The sequence below is a fragment of the Hypanus sabinus genome, chromosome 4 (genome assembly GCF_030144855.1).
Source record: "Hypanus sabinus isolate sHypSab1 chromosome 4, sHypSab1.hap1, whole genome shotgun sequence".
NCBI classification, from domain to species: domain Eukaryota; kingdom Metazoa; phylum Chordata; class Chondrichthyes; order Myliobatiformes; family Dasyatidae; genus Hypanus; species Hypanus sabinus.
In genome coordinates, this window is record NC_082709.1 from 57,515,405 (window position 1) to 57,535,686 (window position 20,282).

General features: G+C 38.7%; 1 protein-coding gene across 6 annotated transcripts in view; it reads left to right on the forward strand.

Annotated features, from left to right (window-relative positions):
* LOC132392788 (ras-associated and pleckstrin homology domains-containing protein 1-like) overlaps positions 1-20,282 on the forward strand; it is a 194,990-nt gene that overhangs the window by 91,286 nt on the left and 83,422 nt on the right. For 4 of the 6 annotated variants that reach the window (XM_059967141.1, XM_059967139.1, XM_059967142.1 and 1 more), the window contains exons 5-6: positions 7,698-7,775; positions 20,181-20,255. The exons of 1 other annotated variant lie outside the window; for it this stretch is intronic. In XM_059967141.1, the coding sequence (XP_059823124.1) occupies positions 7,698-7,775; positions 20,181-20,255 (153 nt within the window). The remainder of the gene's footprint in view (positions 1-7,697; positions 7,776-20,180; positions 20,256-20,282) is intronic. One more of the 6 variants, XM_059967143.1, reaches the window with a different exon arrangement.

Here is a 20,282-nt window from a genome sequence, read left to right on the forward strand (position 1 = left end):
AGTAATGAATAAATATTATGTACAATTGTGTCAGCACAAATTAAGCAATCTAATGGCTTGGTGGAGGAAGCTGTCCCAGAGCCTCTTGGTCCTGGCTTTTATGCTGTGGTACCATTTCCTGGATGGTAGTAGCTGGAACAGTTTGCTGTTGGGGTGTTTCGGATCCCCAATGAGCCTTCAAGCCCTTTTTACACACCTGCCTTTGTAAGTGTCCAGAATAATGGGAAATTCACATTTATAGATGTGCTGGACTGTCCGTGCCACTCTCTTCAGAGTCCAGCGATTGAGGGAAGTACAGTTCCCATACCAGGCAGTGATGCAGCCAGTCAGGATGCTCTCAATTGTGCTCCTGCAGAATGTTCTTGGGATTTGGGGGCTATACCAAACTTGCTCAAACGTCTGAGGTGAAAGAGGCACTGTTGTGCCTTTTACACCATACAGCCAATAGGTACAGACCATATGAGATCCTCGGTGATGTTTATACCAAGGAACTTAAAGTTGTTCATCTTCTCAACTCCAGATCCATTGATGTCAATTGGGGCTAGCCTGTCTCCATTCCTCCTGTAGTCCACAACCAGTTCCTTTGTTCTTGCAACATTGAGGGAGAGGTTGTTTTCTTGACACCACTGTATCAGGGTGATGACTTCTTCTCTGTAGGCTGCCTTATTATTATTTAAGATTAGGCCTGTCAGTGTAGTGTCATCAGCAAATCTAATTAGCAAATTGGAGTTGTGGATGGTAACACAGTCATGGGTATACAGAGAGTAAAAAAGCCCTGAGGGACACCTGTGTTGAGGGTCAGAGGGGCAGAGATGAGGGAGCCCACTCTTATCACCTGCCACTAATCTGACAGGAAGTCCAGGATTCAGCTACAGAAGGCAAGATGAAGGCTGAGGTCTCTGAGCTTCTTGTCGAGCCTGGAAGGAATTATGGTGTTGAATGCTGAACTGTAGTCCAAGAACAGCATTCTCACATAAGCATCCTTCTCCAGTTATGTCGGCAGGCAAATTGTAAGGGGTCCAGTGTGGGTGAAGGGTCTCTGCCCAAAACATTATTTCCATGTCTCCATAGCTGGCTGGCCTGCTGAGTTCCTCCAGCACTGTGTGTTTGTTGCTTTGGATTTCCAATATTTACAGACTTTATGTCTATAAATTAATACTGGCTCACACCCAGGTGGTGATTTATGGACCTGACCCTCTTCAAAGCAGCAAAGCAGAAATTGAAGAGTCATTTCTCAAGTACACTCCATGAGCATCAAACTTGAAAGTCTTATTAATTGGAGGCACAGATAATGTAACTACTTTGCCCCATTGTGCTGTTTATTCCTGGATTTAGTTGCTTATTCCTGGATTTAGTTGCTTCAGGTGTGATAGAGTAGGAGGGGCCAGAGGAGGAGGTGTTGCATTGCTTGTCCGAGAAAATCTTATGGCAGTGCTTTGGAAGGATAGATTAGAGAGCTCCTCTAGGGAGGCTATTTGGGTGGAATTGAGGAATGGGAAGGGTGTAGTAACACTGATAGGAGTGTATTATAGGCCACCTAATGGGGAGCGTGAGTTGGAAGAGCAAATGTGTAAGGAGATAGCAGATATTTGTAGTAAACACAAGGTGGTGATTGTGGGAGATTTTAATTTTCCGCACGTAGACTGGGAAGCTCATTCTGTAAAAGGGCTGGATGGTTTAGAGTTTGTGAAATGTGTGCAGGATAGTTTTTTGCAACAATACATAGAAGTACCGACTAGAGATGGGGCAGTGTTGGATCTCCTGTTAGGGAATGCAATAGGTCAGCTGACAGATGTATGTGTTGGGGAGCACTTCCGGTCCAGTGATCACAATAGCATTAGCTTCAATATAATTATGGAGAAGGACAGGACAGGACCTAGAGTTGAGATTTTTGATTGGAGAAAGGCTAACTTTGAGGAGATGCGAAGGGATTTAGAGAGAGTGGATTGGGTCAAGTTGTTTTATGGGAAGGATGTAACAGAGAAATGGAGGTCATTTAAGGGTGAAATTATGAGGGTACAGAATCTTTATGTTCCTGTTAGGTTGAAAGGAAAGGTTAAAGGTTTGAAAGCACCATGGTTTTCAAGGGATATTAGAAATTTGGTTCAGAAAAAGAGGGATGTCTACACTAGATATAGGCAGCATGGAGTAAAAGAATTGCTCGAGGAATATAAAGAATGTAAAAGGAATCTTAAGAAAGAGATTAGAAAAGCTAAAAGAAGATATGAGGTTGGTTTGGCAAATAAAGTGAAAGTAAATCCGAAAGGTTTCTACAGTTATATTAAAAGCAAGAGGATAGTGAGGGATAAAATTGGCCCCTTAGAGAATCAGAGCGGTCAGCTATGTGTGGAGCCGAAGGAGATAGGAGAGATTTTGAACAATTTCTTCTCTTCGGTATTCACTAAGGAGAAGGATATTGAATTGTGTAAGGTGTGGGAAACAAGTAAGGAAGTTATGGAACCTATGACAATTAAAAAGGTGGAAGTACTGGCGCTTTTAAGAAATTTAAAAGTGGATAAATCTCTGGGTCCTGACAGGATATTCCCCAGGACCTTGAGGGAAGTTTGTGTAGAAATAGCAGGAGCTCTGACGGAGATCTTTAAGATGTCATTAGAAACGGGGATTGTGCTGGAGGATTGGCGTATTGCTCATGTGGTTGCATTGTTTAAAAAGGGTTGTAGAAGTAAGCCTAGCAATTATAGACCTGTCAGTTTGACATCAGTGGTGGGTAAATTAATGGAAAGTATTCTTAGAGATAGTATTAATAATTATCTGGATAGACAGGATCTGATTAGGAGTAGCCAGCATGGATTTGTGCGTGGAAGGTCATGTTTGACAAACCTTATTGAATTTTTTGAAGAAGTTACGAGGAATGTTGACGAGGGTAAGGCAGTGGATGTAGTCTATATGGACTTCAGCAAAGCCTTTGACAAAGTTCCACATGGAAGGTTAGTTAAGAAGGTTCAGTCGTTAGGTATTAATGCTGGAGTAATAAAATGGATTAAACAGTGGCTAGATGGGAGATGCCAGAGAGTAGTGGTGGATAATTGTTTATTGGGATGGAGGCCGGTGACTAGCAGGGTGCCTCAGGGATCTGTTTTGGGCCCAATGTTGTTTGTAATATACATAAATGATCTGGATGATGGGGTGATAAATTGGATTAGTAAGTATGCCGATGATACTAAGGTAGGAGGTGTTGTGGATAATGAGGTGGGTTTTCAAAGCTTGCAGGGAGATTTATGCCGGTTAGAAGAATGGGCTGAACGTTGGCAGATGGAGTTTAATGCTGAGAAGTGTGAGGTACTACATTTTGGCAGGAATAATCCAAATAGAACATACAGGGTAAATGGTAGGGCATTGAGGACTGCAGAGGAACAGAGAGATCTAGGAATAACAGTGCATAGTTCCCTGAAGGTGGAGTCTCATGTAGATAGGGTGATGAAGAAGGCTTTTGGAACGCTGGCCTTTATAAATCAAAGCATTGAGTACAGAAGTTGGAATGTAATGTTAAAATTGTACAAGGCATTGGTAAGGCCAAATTTAGAATATTGTGTGCAGTTCTGGTCACCGAATTATAGGAAAGATATCAATAAATGAGAGAGAGTGCAGAGACGATTTACTAGGATGTTACCTGGGTTTCAGCACTTAAGTTACAGAGAAAGGTTGAACAAGTTAGGTCTCTATTCATTGGAGCGCAGAAGGTTGAGGGGGGTTTTGATCGAGGTATTTAAAATTTTGAGAGGGATAGATAGAGTTGACGTGAACAGGCTGTTTCCATTGAGAGTAGGGGAGATTCAAACGAGAGGACATGATTTGAGAGTTAGGGGGCAGAAGTTTAAGGAAAACACGAGGGGGTATTTCTTTACTCAGAGAGTGATAGCTGTGTGGAATGAGCTTCCTGTAGAAGTAGTAGAGGCCAGTTCAGTTGTGTCGTTTAAGGTAAAATTGGATAGGTATATGGACAGGAAAGGAGTGGACGGTTATGGGCTGAGTGTGGGTAGGTGGGACTAGGTGAGATTAAGAGTTCTGCACGGACTAGGAGGGCCAAAATGGCCTGTTTCCGTGCTGTGATTGTTATATGGTTATATTTATTTTTGTTAAAGCAAGTGATTCATCATGCAAAATTATGCTAACTTTATCTTCTGCTTAAAAGAGAGAAAGGCAAGGAGAAAGAATTGATGTTTCGATGTGAAACAATTTGTTCTGAAAGTGCATTTGCAATTGTAACTATTCTGTGGTGATCTTTACTGGGTTTTGTAATTTAATCTGACCCTGCCCTCTTCAAGGCAGACTGAATGTTGTACTCTGGTTTATTTTCAACAGGGAGGATCATCAGATTATGGACTGAAGTCTAGCTGTCTGAGTTTGTCTATTTTTTTCTCTCCCTTTCCTACCCAGAAGGAAAATGCCTTCTATAATTTTATTCATCCAGAGTTAGCATCAAATACTGCCCGGGCAAATTCACTGCACTTTACTTTTTTTAAAATACTTCAATCTGTCAATTTGTTTTTGGATCAAAATTTACCTTGTTTATGGAACCTGGCTATGTGCAAATTATCTGCATTTCATTTTTATTTATACCTAAGCATTATGTAAGAACTTCATGGGAATCTGTTGCATGACATGTAGAATACAATATCTTAGTTGAGTTGAATACATATATCCTTATTTAATCAATTAACTTCTGTTTTAAAAGGAGATTTTTTTGGTCCATGTTGCATAGTCATAATAACCTGATGGCTGTTTATCTCAATATGAACAGAAGTGTAAATTGACCTTTCACTTTATTCATTATCTTGTCTTTTCTCCAAAACAAGTAATCTGGGCAAAGAAAAAATCATTTATGCTAAGGGAGCTTGAAAAATGGAAATGTGCTTATAATTTAAAAAGAATACCATCTACAAATAAGTAAATCTAAAATTTTCTATGATGTCATTACTTTGACACAAAAATGGCAAACTAAGATGCTTAGGAGGAGTAATATTTCTGTGGCCCATACCAATTTGAGTTTTGAACCCACTGAAAGAACCTAGCAAGCTAGTCAGTTTCATCAACCTCTAGTGATTGGGTTCCCAACCTGGGGTCCACAGACCCTCAGTCCATGGCATAAAAAAGGTTGGGAACCTCTGCTGTCAAGCAATGTTTAAGTGTAACAGTTCATCACCACTACAGGCCAGTGAAATAGACAAAGAATAGCAAAAGCTACATCCTGAAAATAAAGTTTAATAAATAACATTGTAGACTCTTCTGTCAGTGCACATCTCTTCAAAGCTGTCTGGTAGGAACATGGAGTAAAACCCTGGTAATATTGAGAAAAAAAACTATCTTTTTGGCTTTCAAACATTAAACTTGACTCAACAGCAAAGATTATTGATATCTGACTAAATTACCTCTGAGCTTTGAGAGGGTGGTAGTGAATTTAAATTAATATAAAGTTACAATTTCTTTGAACTATAGTTCTGCAGTGATTTCCTAGACAGTAAATGCTGGCTGAATACATGACTACAAACTGTATTCAAGCTTATTTAATGTCATTTCCAGCATACAAGTGTAAAGGAGAAAAAAATCATTGCTATTCCCGATCATCCCTTGTTGCCCACTGTCCATGTTGTCTGTACAAATATTAGAATCCATGTTGGTTTTCCTCTTCCCGGCATTGGAATAACATTGTTTGTGGCACTTGGGTTGAGACAGAATAATGTGAGGGGAAACTTGGAATCCATATGGGACCTCCTTAGCTATCAATCAAGCTGCTGTGTATTTTGCCAGCTTGCATATCAGAATTTGAATTGAACATGGCTGCCTCTACTGATTTGGCTAACCATGGTGGTACTTGGATAAATCCTAAATGCCGAGAAGAGTTTAAAACATTTTGGATGATTCACTCTATAGTAGGGGGTTCCCAACCTGGGGTCCATGATCCCTTGGTTAATGATGAGGCTCCATGGAACTTCTGCTCTTTAGAAATCAAGTTTTGTGCTGAATCATTGAATGATCAATTAAATTTATGCTGAATCATTGGAATTGGGCATTCTGCAAGGGAGATATAGACACAAATATAGAAATGGGAGAGAAAAATTGTGCACTTGAGGATGATAAATATATAGCAAAATTATGCAAGAAGTTGGTGGTAGCAAGTAATATGGGGTAAATTGGGTAAATTGGTTAGATATTGAGATATTACAGTTATCCCCTCAACAGTTAGATATTGCAATTAAGATGCCTGACTTTGTCATTGTTCAGAAAACTATCAAGACTTTTCTTCTCCTGCATTCTCGTACAATATATACTAATACGGTGAGGGATATTATCAAAGAATGACTTGTAAAGTAAGAGGAAGTCTGTGACAGCTCAGTTGGATCTGGCAATTCAGGGCAGTCCAGCTGTGTGTGGCAAGTAGTAACTGTTAAATGAGGTTTTGAATTAGTGCCTCAGCCTGAGATGAGCAAATGGAATAAACCATACTACAAATATTCAGTAGAATAGTTCCTGGAGTAAGGCAATTCTGATCTCCAACAGAGGAAGCTAGGCTGTTTTCCTTGGAGCAAGATAGATTGAGAGATGATTTAATATCACTGTATGTAAAAAGGGATCGGACGGATTTCTAGACATAAATCCTGAAGCATAGGTGAAGAGAGCAGGAATTGGACAGTTTGATTTGAACGGTGCAGTACACTTGAAGGGCTAAATTGCCTCCATTCCATTTTCTAACGCTCATTCGTCTCCTTCCTTCTGTTTTCAGTATTTACTTGCTTTCACTGGAAACCACCTGCATACCATCTTCATTTAATAAGCAATTGTTTTGTGAGGAAGCCAAGGGTTTTGGATTTGTTCATCATGTATTTGCATTGTTGAATTTTTCATTTGTTTTGTAATCTGATATTTTAAGCTTGCCAAAAAAAAATAAGACTCTAAGAACTGTCACCATCTTCCTTAAAATATATTCCAAGCACTCATGTAACTGGAAAGTATAAGCATTTCCTGGAAAAATAATTCCAAAGAACCAAGATGAGAATGTTTCAACTAGCTGTTTTATTGACTGGTAAATAATACTCATGCCTTTATTTCATAACAGTCCCCAGAGAAGTGAGAACTTTGATTCTGTGCGTGGAGAAGACAGATGGTTGGCAATAAATTAAATGAGTTCATGGGGCCCCTTAGTGCATATACAAACTGAAGACTATGAAACCGTATATGCACCAACCATGTACATTACGGGGTATATTCACCAAAGAAGAGGCAGAGCAGAGATGTAGAATATTGGCACCCAGGATATGAGAAGCATTCTGCTCCAAGAACTGGTCACTTTGTCATGAATACAGTTGTGCGCAGAAATCTTGAATCTACCTAACCTTAAATAAATGTGACTTCTATGTTGTGTGATGTTCACATCTGAGTTAGTGTTAGACAAATTAATTACCATCTTAACATTTTTGAGTTGCACTGCAATACCTAAGGAAGAAATATTTGATGTATTTCTGAAATTCATAGATAAATAATTGTAATTATATATTGTGATTGACTCATACAAATACATGCTTGTTTAAGGAGCAGCTGACTGATTCAGAAATTATCCCCTTTTCCTTCTCCTCTGCACCCACAGTGTAAAGAGTCTTGATTTGTTTCCTTTTGCATGATTTTAAACAAATTTCCTTCCCTGCTTTTTTCCCATTCCTATTTCCCTTGCACCTCCACAGCATGTTCCCTCGAGTCGCCACAGTAAACAGGTCAGACGCCATCTTGACTTTATGGAGGAAGACTTGGAGCTAAGGACTGTAAGTCATTACTGTAGTGTGTTTGGGCATGTTTTTTCTGTAATCTTCCTTCCTTGCATGCACAGTCCCCAGCTTATATTATTTGTTATTTCACTCAGCTCCTTTCTTACCTGGTATGCTTCTCATTAAATAAATCAGTAAAAGGTTATCAGCATCTGAAGGAGAAATTCACAGTTCTGATGTACAAATGCTTTCTCAGGCTCTCTTAAATTAAAAGCCCCTGCTTTTAGAGAGCTGCAACATTGGCAAAAATTAGAATCACTGAAACTTCTCCAAAGAATAAATAAAGGGAGATAAACAACCCTTTGTTTTTTCTATGGAAATACACTAATGTAGAACCTTAAGTTTAATCTTCAGAAGAATTTTCTGAAGAAATCTCTCAATTTATTCGGATTTCCCTTTCTCATTGTTAAACCTCCTGGCTGCTTTCTTCACCTATACATCCCTAACTTAGTTTTACAGATGAAGAGTAGCCACAAAAATCACAACAATAAATTCATGGCTTTAGTAAGGGGCAAGAGAGACAAGAAGCTCACTGCCATAAATAAGTTAAAACATTTGTAGCAGAATTATCTTTATGATTATGTTTTTGTATTTAATGAAGTGGCATTTACACCTAGGATTTTGTTCATTAGCAAATAAAAGATAATGTGATAATCTTGTTTCTGTGACTTATCCACAGTCATTTTTACAGTTTTATTGGTTGCAATTGGTGTAATTTCAGAGATACAATGCTGATTTCCACCTGACAGCATTTTTTTGTGTCTCAAATCACTGTTTCTTAGCCAAAAGTGTAACCCCTTTTTCAGTGTCCTGAGAGGCAAATGCAGTTCAGTGGAAGTAATGTTCCAGGTGTTCCTGAATGCACAACCTTTCCTTATAAGTGTGCTGAGAAACTTTGCTGTTATACCAAAATAACTCCTTGCTGCATTACATTGTGAAAATTGAGAAACAAGTTCAGCCTATCTTAACTCCTAATCAGCAAGTACTGATTTCATTCAACAGCTCAGTAGGAACTGCATATCCTTCAACTTTAAACCCTTTGAGATTCGAAGGTACAAATTGGAACAAATCCCAAGTGCTTTTGTAAAAGCCAGGCTCAGCAGAAATCATTTTCTCCCATCCTTGTAACAATTTTGTTCAGTGCAGTAATGAAAGCCACTATATGCTGCTTAGCAACAGTTTGCAACCATAAAGCCTATTTATAAATGTACCATAATTCACTTCTCAATAGAGAGGCTCTGAAATGATCTGCAAGGGTAATTTGTGATGACAGATTTAAATCATTTTTTGATTTATTATTTACTTAAGTACATATTTCTGTTTTCTTCTACTGTGCATATTGATAACTGACAAACCCCTCTTAGGTACCCTGCCTAAGGAACAAGATTACTCTGAAATTGATATCAGTAAAGCCAAAACTCAGCCTTGTCATGTCTACGTATGCAGTTTATTCAGACAATATCAATTTGCATTTATAAAATAACAATGCTGAAAAACATGATCAATGCATAACAGGCAAAAAAAAATTAGAAACTAAAAGGTTTCCCTTTAGGATGATTTGAAGTAAGGGGTGTAGGGAGAAAACACATCTTAAAGCCTCAGTGGTTTTATCGCTGGCTTTCAGTGATTGAAATGGAAGATTTGTAGAAGGGTGGAATGGAAGGTTGTAGGTCAGGTGGAAATTACAGAAACAAGTGTGGAGAAAGCAATAAGGCCTTGAACACAAGGATAAGAATTTTGAATATACTTTTGGTGGACTGTAAGTAGTCTCACTAATGATTAATGAGTACTGTTTGGCACATTTACAAAGGCTAGAACAGTGTTTCCCAATCCTTTTTAGCCCTTTCATACTTGCCAATGCCCCTGTAAAGCTCCCTCATACTTGCCAACACCCCTCTTAGGTCCAATATACTTTTCAGCACCCCCATAGTGTAAAAGCATGTCTACCAAATGCTAACATAAGAAGATTGATTCTGCTTTAAATTTGTATTTGTCTATCAATCAATGCAATCCTTGAGCTTGATGGTTTTTAGCAAGAGTTGAAATGTCTGGTTCAAGTTGTTAAAGCAAAAGCCTCAAGTCCCCACACAACAATGTCCAAGTGGTTTCCATTTTTTTGTAAGTATGTGGCTCACTGCACTGAAGCCTCTTTCAACAAGGTAGGAGGATGGAAATGTAATGAAGAGCAGTTTGGCTCTTCTCCAAAACCAGGAACCTTCATATGACAGTGTAGCCACGTACCACAAAAGCCGACATTTTTGAAAAGCGTTTTTGCTTCTTCAGTTTTAATTTCTGTAATTTCTTCTTAGAAATTCTCTTCCTGTTCATCTACCTTGCAAAAAAAAAGAGTTAATTACCCAGTCTGGATTTCTAGGTCATTCAAATCCTTGATTTGATTCTGGAAATCCTTCTTCAGTAACTCCAGGCGTAAGCTGTACTCTTGCAAATCACTGTCTGTGAAAGAGAGTGCCATACTTTCCATTCAGGGAAACTGTGAGAAAATTCTTCGTCTGATGTTTTGCTTATATATTTCCAATTTTCCGATAAAAGTGGACACTGTCAAGTCAAGTCGCTTTTATTGTCATTTCAACCATAACTGCTGGTACAGTACACAGTAAAAACGAAACAACGTTCCTCCAGGACCATGGTGCTACATGAAACAACACAAAACTAGTGTACTTTTTGCCTGGATTAAATTGGTATTCTCACCCTGCAGTTTCATATTTAGTTTTGTCGTACACTTCGGCTAAGTATGCCACATCTCAACTAAAAGTTCAGTCTTGTTTCCCAAGCTCTTGTCCACTGAGCAAAAAATCAACCACAGTGTCATAAAGATCAAAGACACGTTTTAAGCAGCAGTCTTTTGACAGCCAATGAACTTCATTGTGAAGAAGCAAGTGTTCAAATCATTATCTTGGCATAACTGGTGAAATGTTCTGCTATTTAATGGATGAGCTTTAGTCTTGTTGATAGCAGATATTATGAGAGTCATGCTTGAAAACAGTCGGTTTCTGAGGTTTTTGGATGTAAGATGTTGACAATGACACAATGGATTACAAATAGACTTGATATGTCTTTCTTCTTAAATGCCACTAAACCAGCATGGTGACCCATCCTATTCGAGCTGTGGCTCTTTGTGTTCCAGTGACTCATCCTTTTTTTTGGAAGTGTTTGCTCTACTAACAGTTGGTCAGATCTCATGTCCTAATTCAGGGTACCGCTTACTGCTCGCACCCCACCACACCCCCCCACCCCCAGGAATCCTGAACGCAGCTGGCCTACAGATAAAGTTGATAAGCTTTGTCTATCAGCAAAGCCATACCTGAAAGGAACTGGATAAGACCTGAAACCTTTCCATTCTGTATTTTTGGGTTTTTTTTTGCTTTCACGCTCACCTGCTGAATCTCTAAAGAACGCTTGGGAACAGGTTTTATTTTGGTTTGTGTTGTAGCAGTGTGAAGTACTTTGTTTTCATGTGGAATTTTGGAGAAAAGGTAAGCCTGGACGGAGAAATGATGGCAGTTCTTTTTTATTGGTGCCAAAAATATTTAGTTTTTGAAGAAACTTGAGTGAAGGGACAAGGCTCATTATTCAGAAAAAAATACTAAAGATGAATTCAAGTTGAGAAATATGAAGTGAAGCTAGGATTGAATATTAAAATGCTATATACTGCAGGCTTGATGGGCTGAGAACAGAACACAGAGCAGTACTGCATAGTACAGGCCTTTCAGCCCACAATGTTGTGCTGAGCTTTTAACCTACTCCAAAATAAATATAAAGTGCAAAAGTTTCTTCACATTGGTATATAAGGTAGTGGAATTTCAAAGAGATCTTTTGTGAAAAATGTGTACTACATTAATATAAAATAGTTTGGGTAAAGGATTCAAAAGGAAATTTGAAAATCTGACTTCAAATTGTACTATAGAAAAAAGATGAATGCAAGGGAAGTTGAGTATATTCAGAGGGTGAGATGGATGGTTGAAGAAAGAAATTGAGAAATAATGTATGTTGTAGGACTGAATGGAAGATCAGAAATTTTGATGCTGTTGACAGTTCTGGAAGCCCGCTGTTACAATAGTAGTCTATTGTAAAAAAGACTCGCAGCCTCGACAACTGTAAGGGGCATGATGTGATTGGGAGCAGGATGATTAAGAGTATCCACCCTGTTCTTTGCTGGATCTGCTATGGTGTCTGCAGCCATATCATTTTTTTAAAAAAGGTCTACAAAGTGCCTTTAAAATGAGTGAGAATTATTCAATGTAATGGAAGTTAGAGGATCTTGTTCAAACCAGTTAACTAGCCATTGTTGGTTTAGTAGCAGACGTTGATGATTAAGTTCACCACTGCCTATATGCGCCAGCACAGCCCTTGGACAATTGAGTCAAAGGGTATTCAAAGATAACATCAGACTTAACGCCAAGCTTGTGGCCTAGTAGGCAGCAGTAATTGCTGCCCTCCTAGATACATTTGAAATATGGACTGCTGACAGCAGGCAAATCACAACACATGAAAAATAATACCACTGTCTGAAACAGACTTGGTCCTTTGGTTCAAAATGCTGTGCCGAGTTTTAACCTTCTCCAAGATCAATCTAACCCTTCCTTCTCACATGGTCCTCCCTTCCTTCTCACATAGTCCTCCGTTTTTCTTTCATCCATGTGTTGATCTCCACATTCATGCACATTCATCAGAAGGGTGGAGCACGTTGAGGAAGTGTTACAAGTATTAACACACACAAAATGCTGGTGGAACACAGCAGGCCAGGCAGCATGTATAGGGAGAAGCACTGTTGACATTTCGGGCCGAGACCCAACTGGACCCCGTCAGGACTAACTGAAAGGAGAGATGGTAAGAAATTTGAAAATAGTGGGGGAGGAGGGGAAATGCAAAATGATAGGAGTAGACTGGAGGGGGTGGGATGAAGCTAAGAGCTGGAAAGATGATTGGCGAAAGTGATACAGAGCTGGAGAAGGGGAAGGATCATGGGACGGGAGGCATCAGGAGAAAGAAAGGGGGGGGGAGCACCAGAGGGAGATGGAGAACAGGCAAACAACTAAATATGTCGGATGCGGTAAGAAAGGGAGGAGGGGCATTAACAGAAGTTAACAAATATTTGTGACTTGCTGCAAGAAAGGACTCTGTCTCATCTCTTATTTGATGGGAATCCTTTATCTTGTCGGTGTCATAGTTCATAAACCTAATTCTATATTCACCTGCAAGAAGAATCACCCTCTCCAAATCTTGTCACAATCCTTCAAGATCCTGCATATTTCAAACAAGTCTTTTGCTCTTAATTTCAGCATGTGCAAGCCCTGTCTTTCAAGCATATCATGCCCATTCTAGGTACTAGTCTCGCAAACCTTCTCTGAACAATTTCCAACATATTAATGTTGTTAATTAAGGAGATCAATACTATATACACTATTCAATATGTGCTCTCACCATTGCCTTGGTTGTAAAGCTGAATCTTAATTCTCCTTGCAGTAAACAATATTCTGTTAGCTTTTCTGAATACTTTTCATACTTGCATACTGGCCTTTCGAAAATCATGTACTAGTGCTACCAGATCCCTGTACACCACATGCCTTTGCAGCTTTGTTTTGTACTCTAATCTCTCCTTCTACACTCAGTGACCATTTCATTACCTACAGGAGTGGACTCATTGTGGTCTTCAGCTTCTGTAGCCTTTTCACTTCAAGGTTTGGTGTGTTATGGGTTCAGAGATGCTATTCTGCACACCACAGCTTGAACCAGTTTGGCCATTCTCCTCTGACTTCTCTCGTCAACAAGGCATTTTCACCCACAGAACTGCTACTCACTGAATTTTTTTTTTTTTTTTTGCTTTTCACACTATTCTTCATAAACTCCAGACTCTGTTGTGAATGAAAATCCCAGGAGATCAGCAGTTTTTGAGATTCAAAAACCTCCCCATCAGTCACCAGCAATCATTCTATGGTCAAAATCACTTAATTCACATTTCTCCCCCATCCTGATGTTTGGTCTAAACAACTGAACCTCTTGACCATGTCTACATAATTTTATGCATTGATTTGCTGCTACATGATTGGTTAATTAGATATTTGCATTAATGAGTAGATGTACCTAATAAAGTAGCCACTAAGTGTATATTTTTTCTGTCATACTTGGACTCTGTACAGTTTTCTGATCTGCCATCTATACTTTGAGCAATGATGTGCTTTATCTTTTAAGTCTGATATTGTAATCTTTGAAGTTAACCTCAGTTGGTGGGTTTTTTCTCTAGAATTTTTCTTTCTCATTTTGTTTTTATAACTATGTCCAATGAACTTGGTTTCCCTTCCTCTTCAGTTTCTTTTTAACAATAGATCATTTAAGGCATTCATTTGCTATGAATCTTCATCTTGCATTTGAACTGGTTTGAGAAGTTGGAGCAGATTAAAATGGTCAGTTACTTCCATCAACAATCCAGGCAAAACATAGAAGAAAAAAAGGCTTGTGTCTCTGCGGAACCTATCAGTCCATTGCATCTCATTGAAGTATTTGCCTTTGAATTGGGGTGCTCAAGTGAACTGTAGCAACATAGTTCAGCTTTAACTCATTGTGAACTTGGGAACTTCATGCCTTGGTTGGACACTGTTCTTAATCACCTAACTTCTGAAGGAAGTGAAAGTTAACAGTGCCTTTCAAAACCTGAAGTGTGAAATCAAAGGTTTGAGTTGGACCTAATGCCTGGTTTATAGTTTTTTGTAATCTGACGAAACAAATATGATCAAATGGTGGGATAACGTCATCATGTGACAGAGGAACACAATTTGATGTGGTCAGAAAATTAAATAAAGAATAACCAGGTGATAGCTCTGTAATGTTGCCTTTTTAATGGTATTTTGGGTTTTCTATTAATTTATATGGAATAGTTTGAACTTTGTCACACGTATAAAGGGGAAGTTTTGAACAAATGAGGAGCTACACTATATGTTATTTTCCACCACAGAGGCTGACCATGATAAAGGATAGTATGATCCAAGTAATACCATAGATTTACATAGGCATGCTGTGAAGGATGCAGAAGAAACCATCCCCAACCGTCCAACGAACTAGTAAACTCAATAATGGTTTGGGAGATGAAAATGATTGTGTGGAGCAGCTGCTTTTCATTTTGGGTTATTTCACAATGTTAGGGCAGTCTTAATATTCTACCATGAAGTAGTAATGATGGACGTACTCTTTAAATTGCTCATTACGGTTTTATATAACTGAATAACTTGATAGGCGCTTAAATATGCCACAGTACATTAATTGCATTTTTCCTATGGCAAAGGAATCACTGAAATATTTTGTGTATTTACAATGATCTGACAGCTTTGTAGTATGTATTAGGAATTTTATTTTAAATTCTTCATTCCTAAATTGCTGCTGGGATTTTATTTGTGTTCTTTTGATGATTGGTCTGTGAGCATAATGTTTACATATATGCTCCTTATGAAAACACTACTTTTGATTTTAAACTGCATTTTATTTGCCTTAAGTGTATTTTCTGCCTTCCTTGACTGAACTAGAAAATAATTACTTTCCAAATAGGTCAGCTGGTGGCGCAGCGAGATCAGTGCTGGGCTCGAGAACGGAGGTTCCCGAGTGCGCTCTCCATCTATGCCAGGTTAAAGTCGAGCTCGCAACTCGACCTCACTTAAAAAAAAACTACCATCTCCAGTTTAAATGCCCACACGGAATATTGTGGAGGAACAAATACCCAAACAATAAAATGACTTCTTTTTAACTATTCTGAAATGTAAAAGTCATAACCATTGTCTTGAGCAATCCTGTAATCTTATTGTTCAGACCTAATTGTCTTGCATTTATTTAATAAGTGCTGTGTGAATAAGCAAGGTAATTATAGCTAATGAGCTTTGCATCAGTGGTAAGGGAATTATTGGAGAGAATATAGAGATGCATATTTTGTGGGCAAACCCCATTTGAGTTTTTTTTTAGGAGATACTGGGAAGATTGCTAAAGACAGGATAATACACATTGTCTGCATGGAATTGGGAAAGGCACTTGATAAGGTATTGAGTGGCAAGCTGATTCAGAAGATTAAGGTAGATAGAAAATAAGGTAAGTTGCAGAATGGATCTGTAATAGGCTTGGTGATAGGAGGCAGAGGATAGAGACCAAAGAATGCTTTGCTGATTAAAATTTTCTGACTCGTGGTATATGGCAGAGATTGGTGCTGGGAACCTTGTTGTTTGTGATGTGTAAATAAGATAGAATTGAATGTAGGAGGTATAATTACTAAAGTTGCAGATAATGCAAAAGTTAGTGGTGTTGTGGATAACAAAAGTTTTCTAAGGCTGCAAGCAGAATATGGATCAGATGAAAGGTTGGATGGAGCATTGTTAGATGGAATTTAATCCCAGCGAGTGTGGTGTGATGCATTTTGGTAAATCAAGTCAGGGTAGGACAAATACCATAAATGACAAGCAGTTAGGAATGCTAATGAGGAGAGTAGTTCAATATTGTTTAAGTCCATAGTTCCCTGGAAGTGGTAGATAGAATGATGAAGAATTCATGTGGCATGTATGCCTTCACAGATTGGATCTAAGATTATAAAAGTTGGGATTTTTTTTTTTGTAATTTGCTAAGATACTGAATGGACTGTATTTTTGCAGTATTGTGTGCAGTTCTGGTCCCTACTATGCACAGGAGATTCACCAGGAGGTCTTCTGGTATGGGGAACAATTGATTAGACTGGTCATATACAAGAAATCCAGGTACGACCTATGGAAAGCTATTTTGGGGGGGGGGGGGTGGGCTAGAGAAATACAACAGTTACAGTTGAGGTTAGAGACAGAATTGGGTGTGCATCAGTTCTGGCAGAGTTTGTAAGTCATTATTTCCTCCACGGCTAACATGAATGGCTGTGATGCTTCACTCCCAGCTGAGTTCAGTGCCTTTTATATACGTTTTGAAAGGGAAAATAAAACATCTGTGTGAATACCTGAAACATCTGGTGACCCTGTGATCTGTCTTGGAGGCCGATGTCAGAACATCTTGCAAGAGGGTGAACTGTCGCAGGGCATCAGGCCCTAATGGTGTATCTGGTAGGACTCTGAAAACCTGTGCCAATCAACTGGCATGTGTGTTTAAAGACATCTTCAATCTCTCACTGCTGCAGTAGGAGGTTCCCACCTGCCTCAAAAGGGCGCAATCATACCAATGCCCAAGAGCAGCAGGGTCAACTGCCTCAATGGCTCTCCTAGTGGCACTTACATCTGCAGTGATGAAGTGGTTTGAGAGGTTGGTCATGGCTAGAATCAACTCCCGCTTAAACAAGGACCTGGACCTGCTACTATTTCCCTGTTGCCACCATAGGTTTGCAGCGGATGCAATCTCACTAGCTTTCCATTCTGCCTTGGATCACCTGGACAGTAGTAATACGTATGTCAAGTTACTGTTTATAGATTACAGCTCAGCATTCAACACATCACCATCATGCCCTCATTTCTAATCAACAAACTCCAAAACCTAAGCTTCTGTATGTCCCTCTGCAACTGGATCCTTGACTTCCTTACCTTGAAATTGTGGCGAGAAGGTATACAGGAGTGGAATAGATCAGCTGGTTGAGTAGTGTTGCAGCAACATCCTTGCACTAAATGTCAGTAAGACCAAGAAATTGATTGTGGACTTCAGGATGGGGAAGTTGAGGGAATACACACAGTTCTCATTGAGGGATCTAAGTAGAGATTGTGAGCAGTTTCAAGTTCCTGGGTATCAACACTACTGAAGATCTATCCTGGGCCCATTGATACAATTACAAAGAAAGCACACAGCAATTTTATTTCATTTGCACTTTGAGAAGAATTGGTATGTTGCCAAAGACGCTTGCAAATTTTTACACGTACCATGGAGAGCATTCTCACTGGCTTTATCACTCTCTGGCATGGAGAGGCCACTGCACAAGATCGGAAAAAGCTGCAGCAAGTTGCAAACTCTTTGGCAGTAGTTTCCCCAGCATCGAGGACACCTTCAGAATACGACGCCTCAACAAGGTGGTATCCATCATTAAGGATGCTCATCACCCAGGACATGTTCCCTATTCATTGCTACCATCAAGGAAGAGGTACAGGAACCTGAAGAGAGACACTTACATTTCAGGAACAGCTTCCCCTCTGCCATCATATTTCTGAATGGACAATGAACCCATGAACACTAAAGTATTTTCCCCCCTCTTTTTGCACTGCTTAATTTTCCTTTTTTGTGTATATATATTGTAATTTATTATTATGTGTTGCTCTGTACTGCTGCCGCAAAACAACAAATTTCACAACATACAGTATGCCAGTGATATGATTCTGATTCTCTTTCCATTGTAGGAATATCAAAAACAAGAGGTACAAGTTTAAGATGAAAGGAAGGAGCTTAAAAGGGATTCTGAGAGGAAGGTTTTTATACATAGTGGCTGATGACTGGAACTCACTGTCAGAGGAGATGGTAGAATTAGATGCATCGCTTTGTTCAAAAGACATTTAGTCATGTATTTAAGTAGGTGCAGCGTAGAAGATAATAGACCTGAAGCTGGCAAATGAGATCCATGCAGTTCGGGCCGGGGGGGGGGGGGCAGATAAGAAAGTTTGCATAGATGTGGTTAGCTGAAGGGCCCATTTCTGTATTGTACATCTCTGTGACTGAAAATACTGGAATAAGTGTTCATTTTTATCAGTTTGCCTTGTCACAATTGGATTAAGTGTTGGGTTATAACTGGTTTGCAGGGTTAAACATTGACCATAATCTTTCCTCTTTGCAATTCTTGGAAGGGCAGAGTAGAAAATGTGGGCACTGAGCAAAGAGAACCTTTTTAAAGCTTGTAACTATTTTAGACTCTAAAGCTATATCTAATATGGCAAAAACAGTTTTCTGCTTTGTTTATAACCTAATTGTTAGAAGTGATGATGAGCACAGCACTCCTCAGAGTTTTGATTAAGCAGTTGGTGTCTTTGCCTTGAATGTTTAATCAAAACATTGAGGAGTGTTGTGCTCATCATCACTTATAACAATTGGGTTATGAGCATATGTGCAGATATTGAATTATAATTTGTTGGGTGTTAATGATGCTGTGAAAGGAAAAGTACAAAAATATTATGTCACGGCCTTTGGCTGCAGCTTTTTACTGTGTAGTTTTTTAAAAAATATCTCATGTACAACAGGGCTTTAGCCTCATTATTCAGTTTTCTATGTGGCTTAGCTGAAAGAATTAGTTTTAAATGCTCAAAGAAAAAATTGTTAATTATTTAAACTCTGCATTCAGTTTATTTCTCTGACACAATAACTAGATAATAGGCAAGATAAAGAGAGGATTCTGATTATTTTGTGTGCGTGTTTTTTTGTGTTTCATAAATGAGGTAAATGGTCCTATTCTTCCCATAGTTTGGTTCTGTTGCAACAAAGGAACATGGGCTAATTTGAACTTAAGGTCAAACATCAAAAGGGCTGCTCTGCATTGAACATTTAGGATAAGAATTATGCAATATGGAGCAAATTCCCAAGTGTATTACATGTTAAATGTAAACCTTTAATCTTCCCCCATGGTATATAAATGCGTATTTTTGAAACTACATCAATTTCTGCCCCCACGATCCTTATTTTTCTAGTCACAAATCCTTAACTATCAGTTGATCAACAATTATTCTTGGAGACCATCATATTAATATCATCAAAGTGTTATAGTTGAACACATCATTCACTTGTTGGAGTTTCCACTAAAGACTTTTGAATGATGTTCGTTCCTTACCAGTAATAAAGATACCTGGACCTAAATTAGGTTCTTGTGCTACACATGCAGTAATTGTTTCAAGTTAAAATGTCTGTGTTCTACAGGTTGTAGTGTTCAGCTTGTGAGTAAGCCAAAATGAATATTGGCAGTTTCTCTCAAATACTTGACTAATGATTGTTTCTCATTAATGTTTTAAAAATAGTACACCAGTAGATAGAATTACATTCCAGATAAATGCAGGTGTTTCATATCCTAGAACATCAAAATAGCCTTCAAGTTAGCCACCAATATACTCAAATCTTGATCCCATATCTTTGAAACAATGTAATATACTTCATTCTTTGTTCACATCCTTTTCCAAAGTAGGTTTATGACCCCCTAATATACTTAACTGAATAACATGTAGGGCTCTATTTGAATCTTTTGGAAGAGTGTTAAGTATTTTGCTGTATATTGTAATGTTCTGGTAAAATGTATGTTGAGTGCACATGATGTTTAAGGAATATATGAATGTGTTATAAAAAGTTGATATTGAGTAGTTTGCTGCTGAATTGCTTTTCTGTAATAAGTAGATTTCTTTTTATTCTATGCTTGCACACTTCATTTTAAAAAATCACTGCACTGATTTATTTCTCTCTTTCTTTATTTCCTGCAACAAGCATTCCTATCTGGACAGGGAAACGTCAATCATTTTGAGAAACATAGCTGGAAAACCTTCTCATTTGCTGACCAAGGTGAAGCGTATCTTCCAACCTGCATGT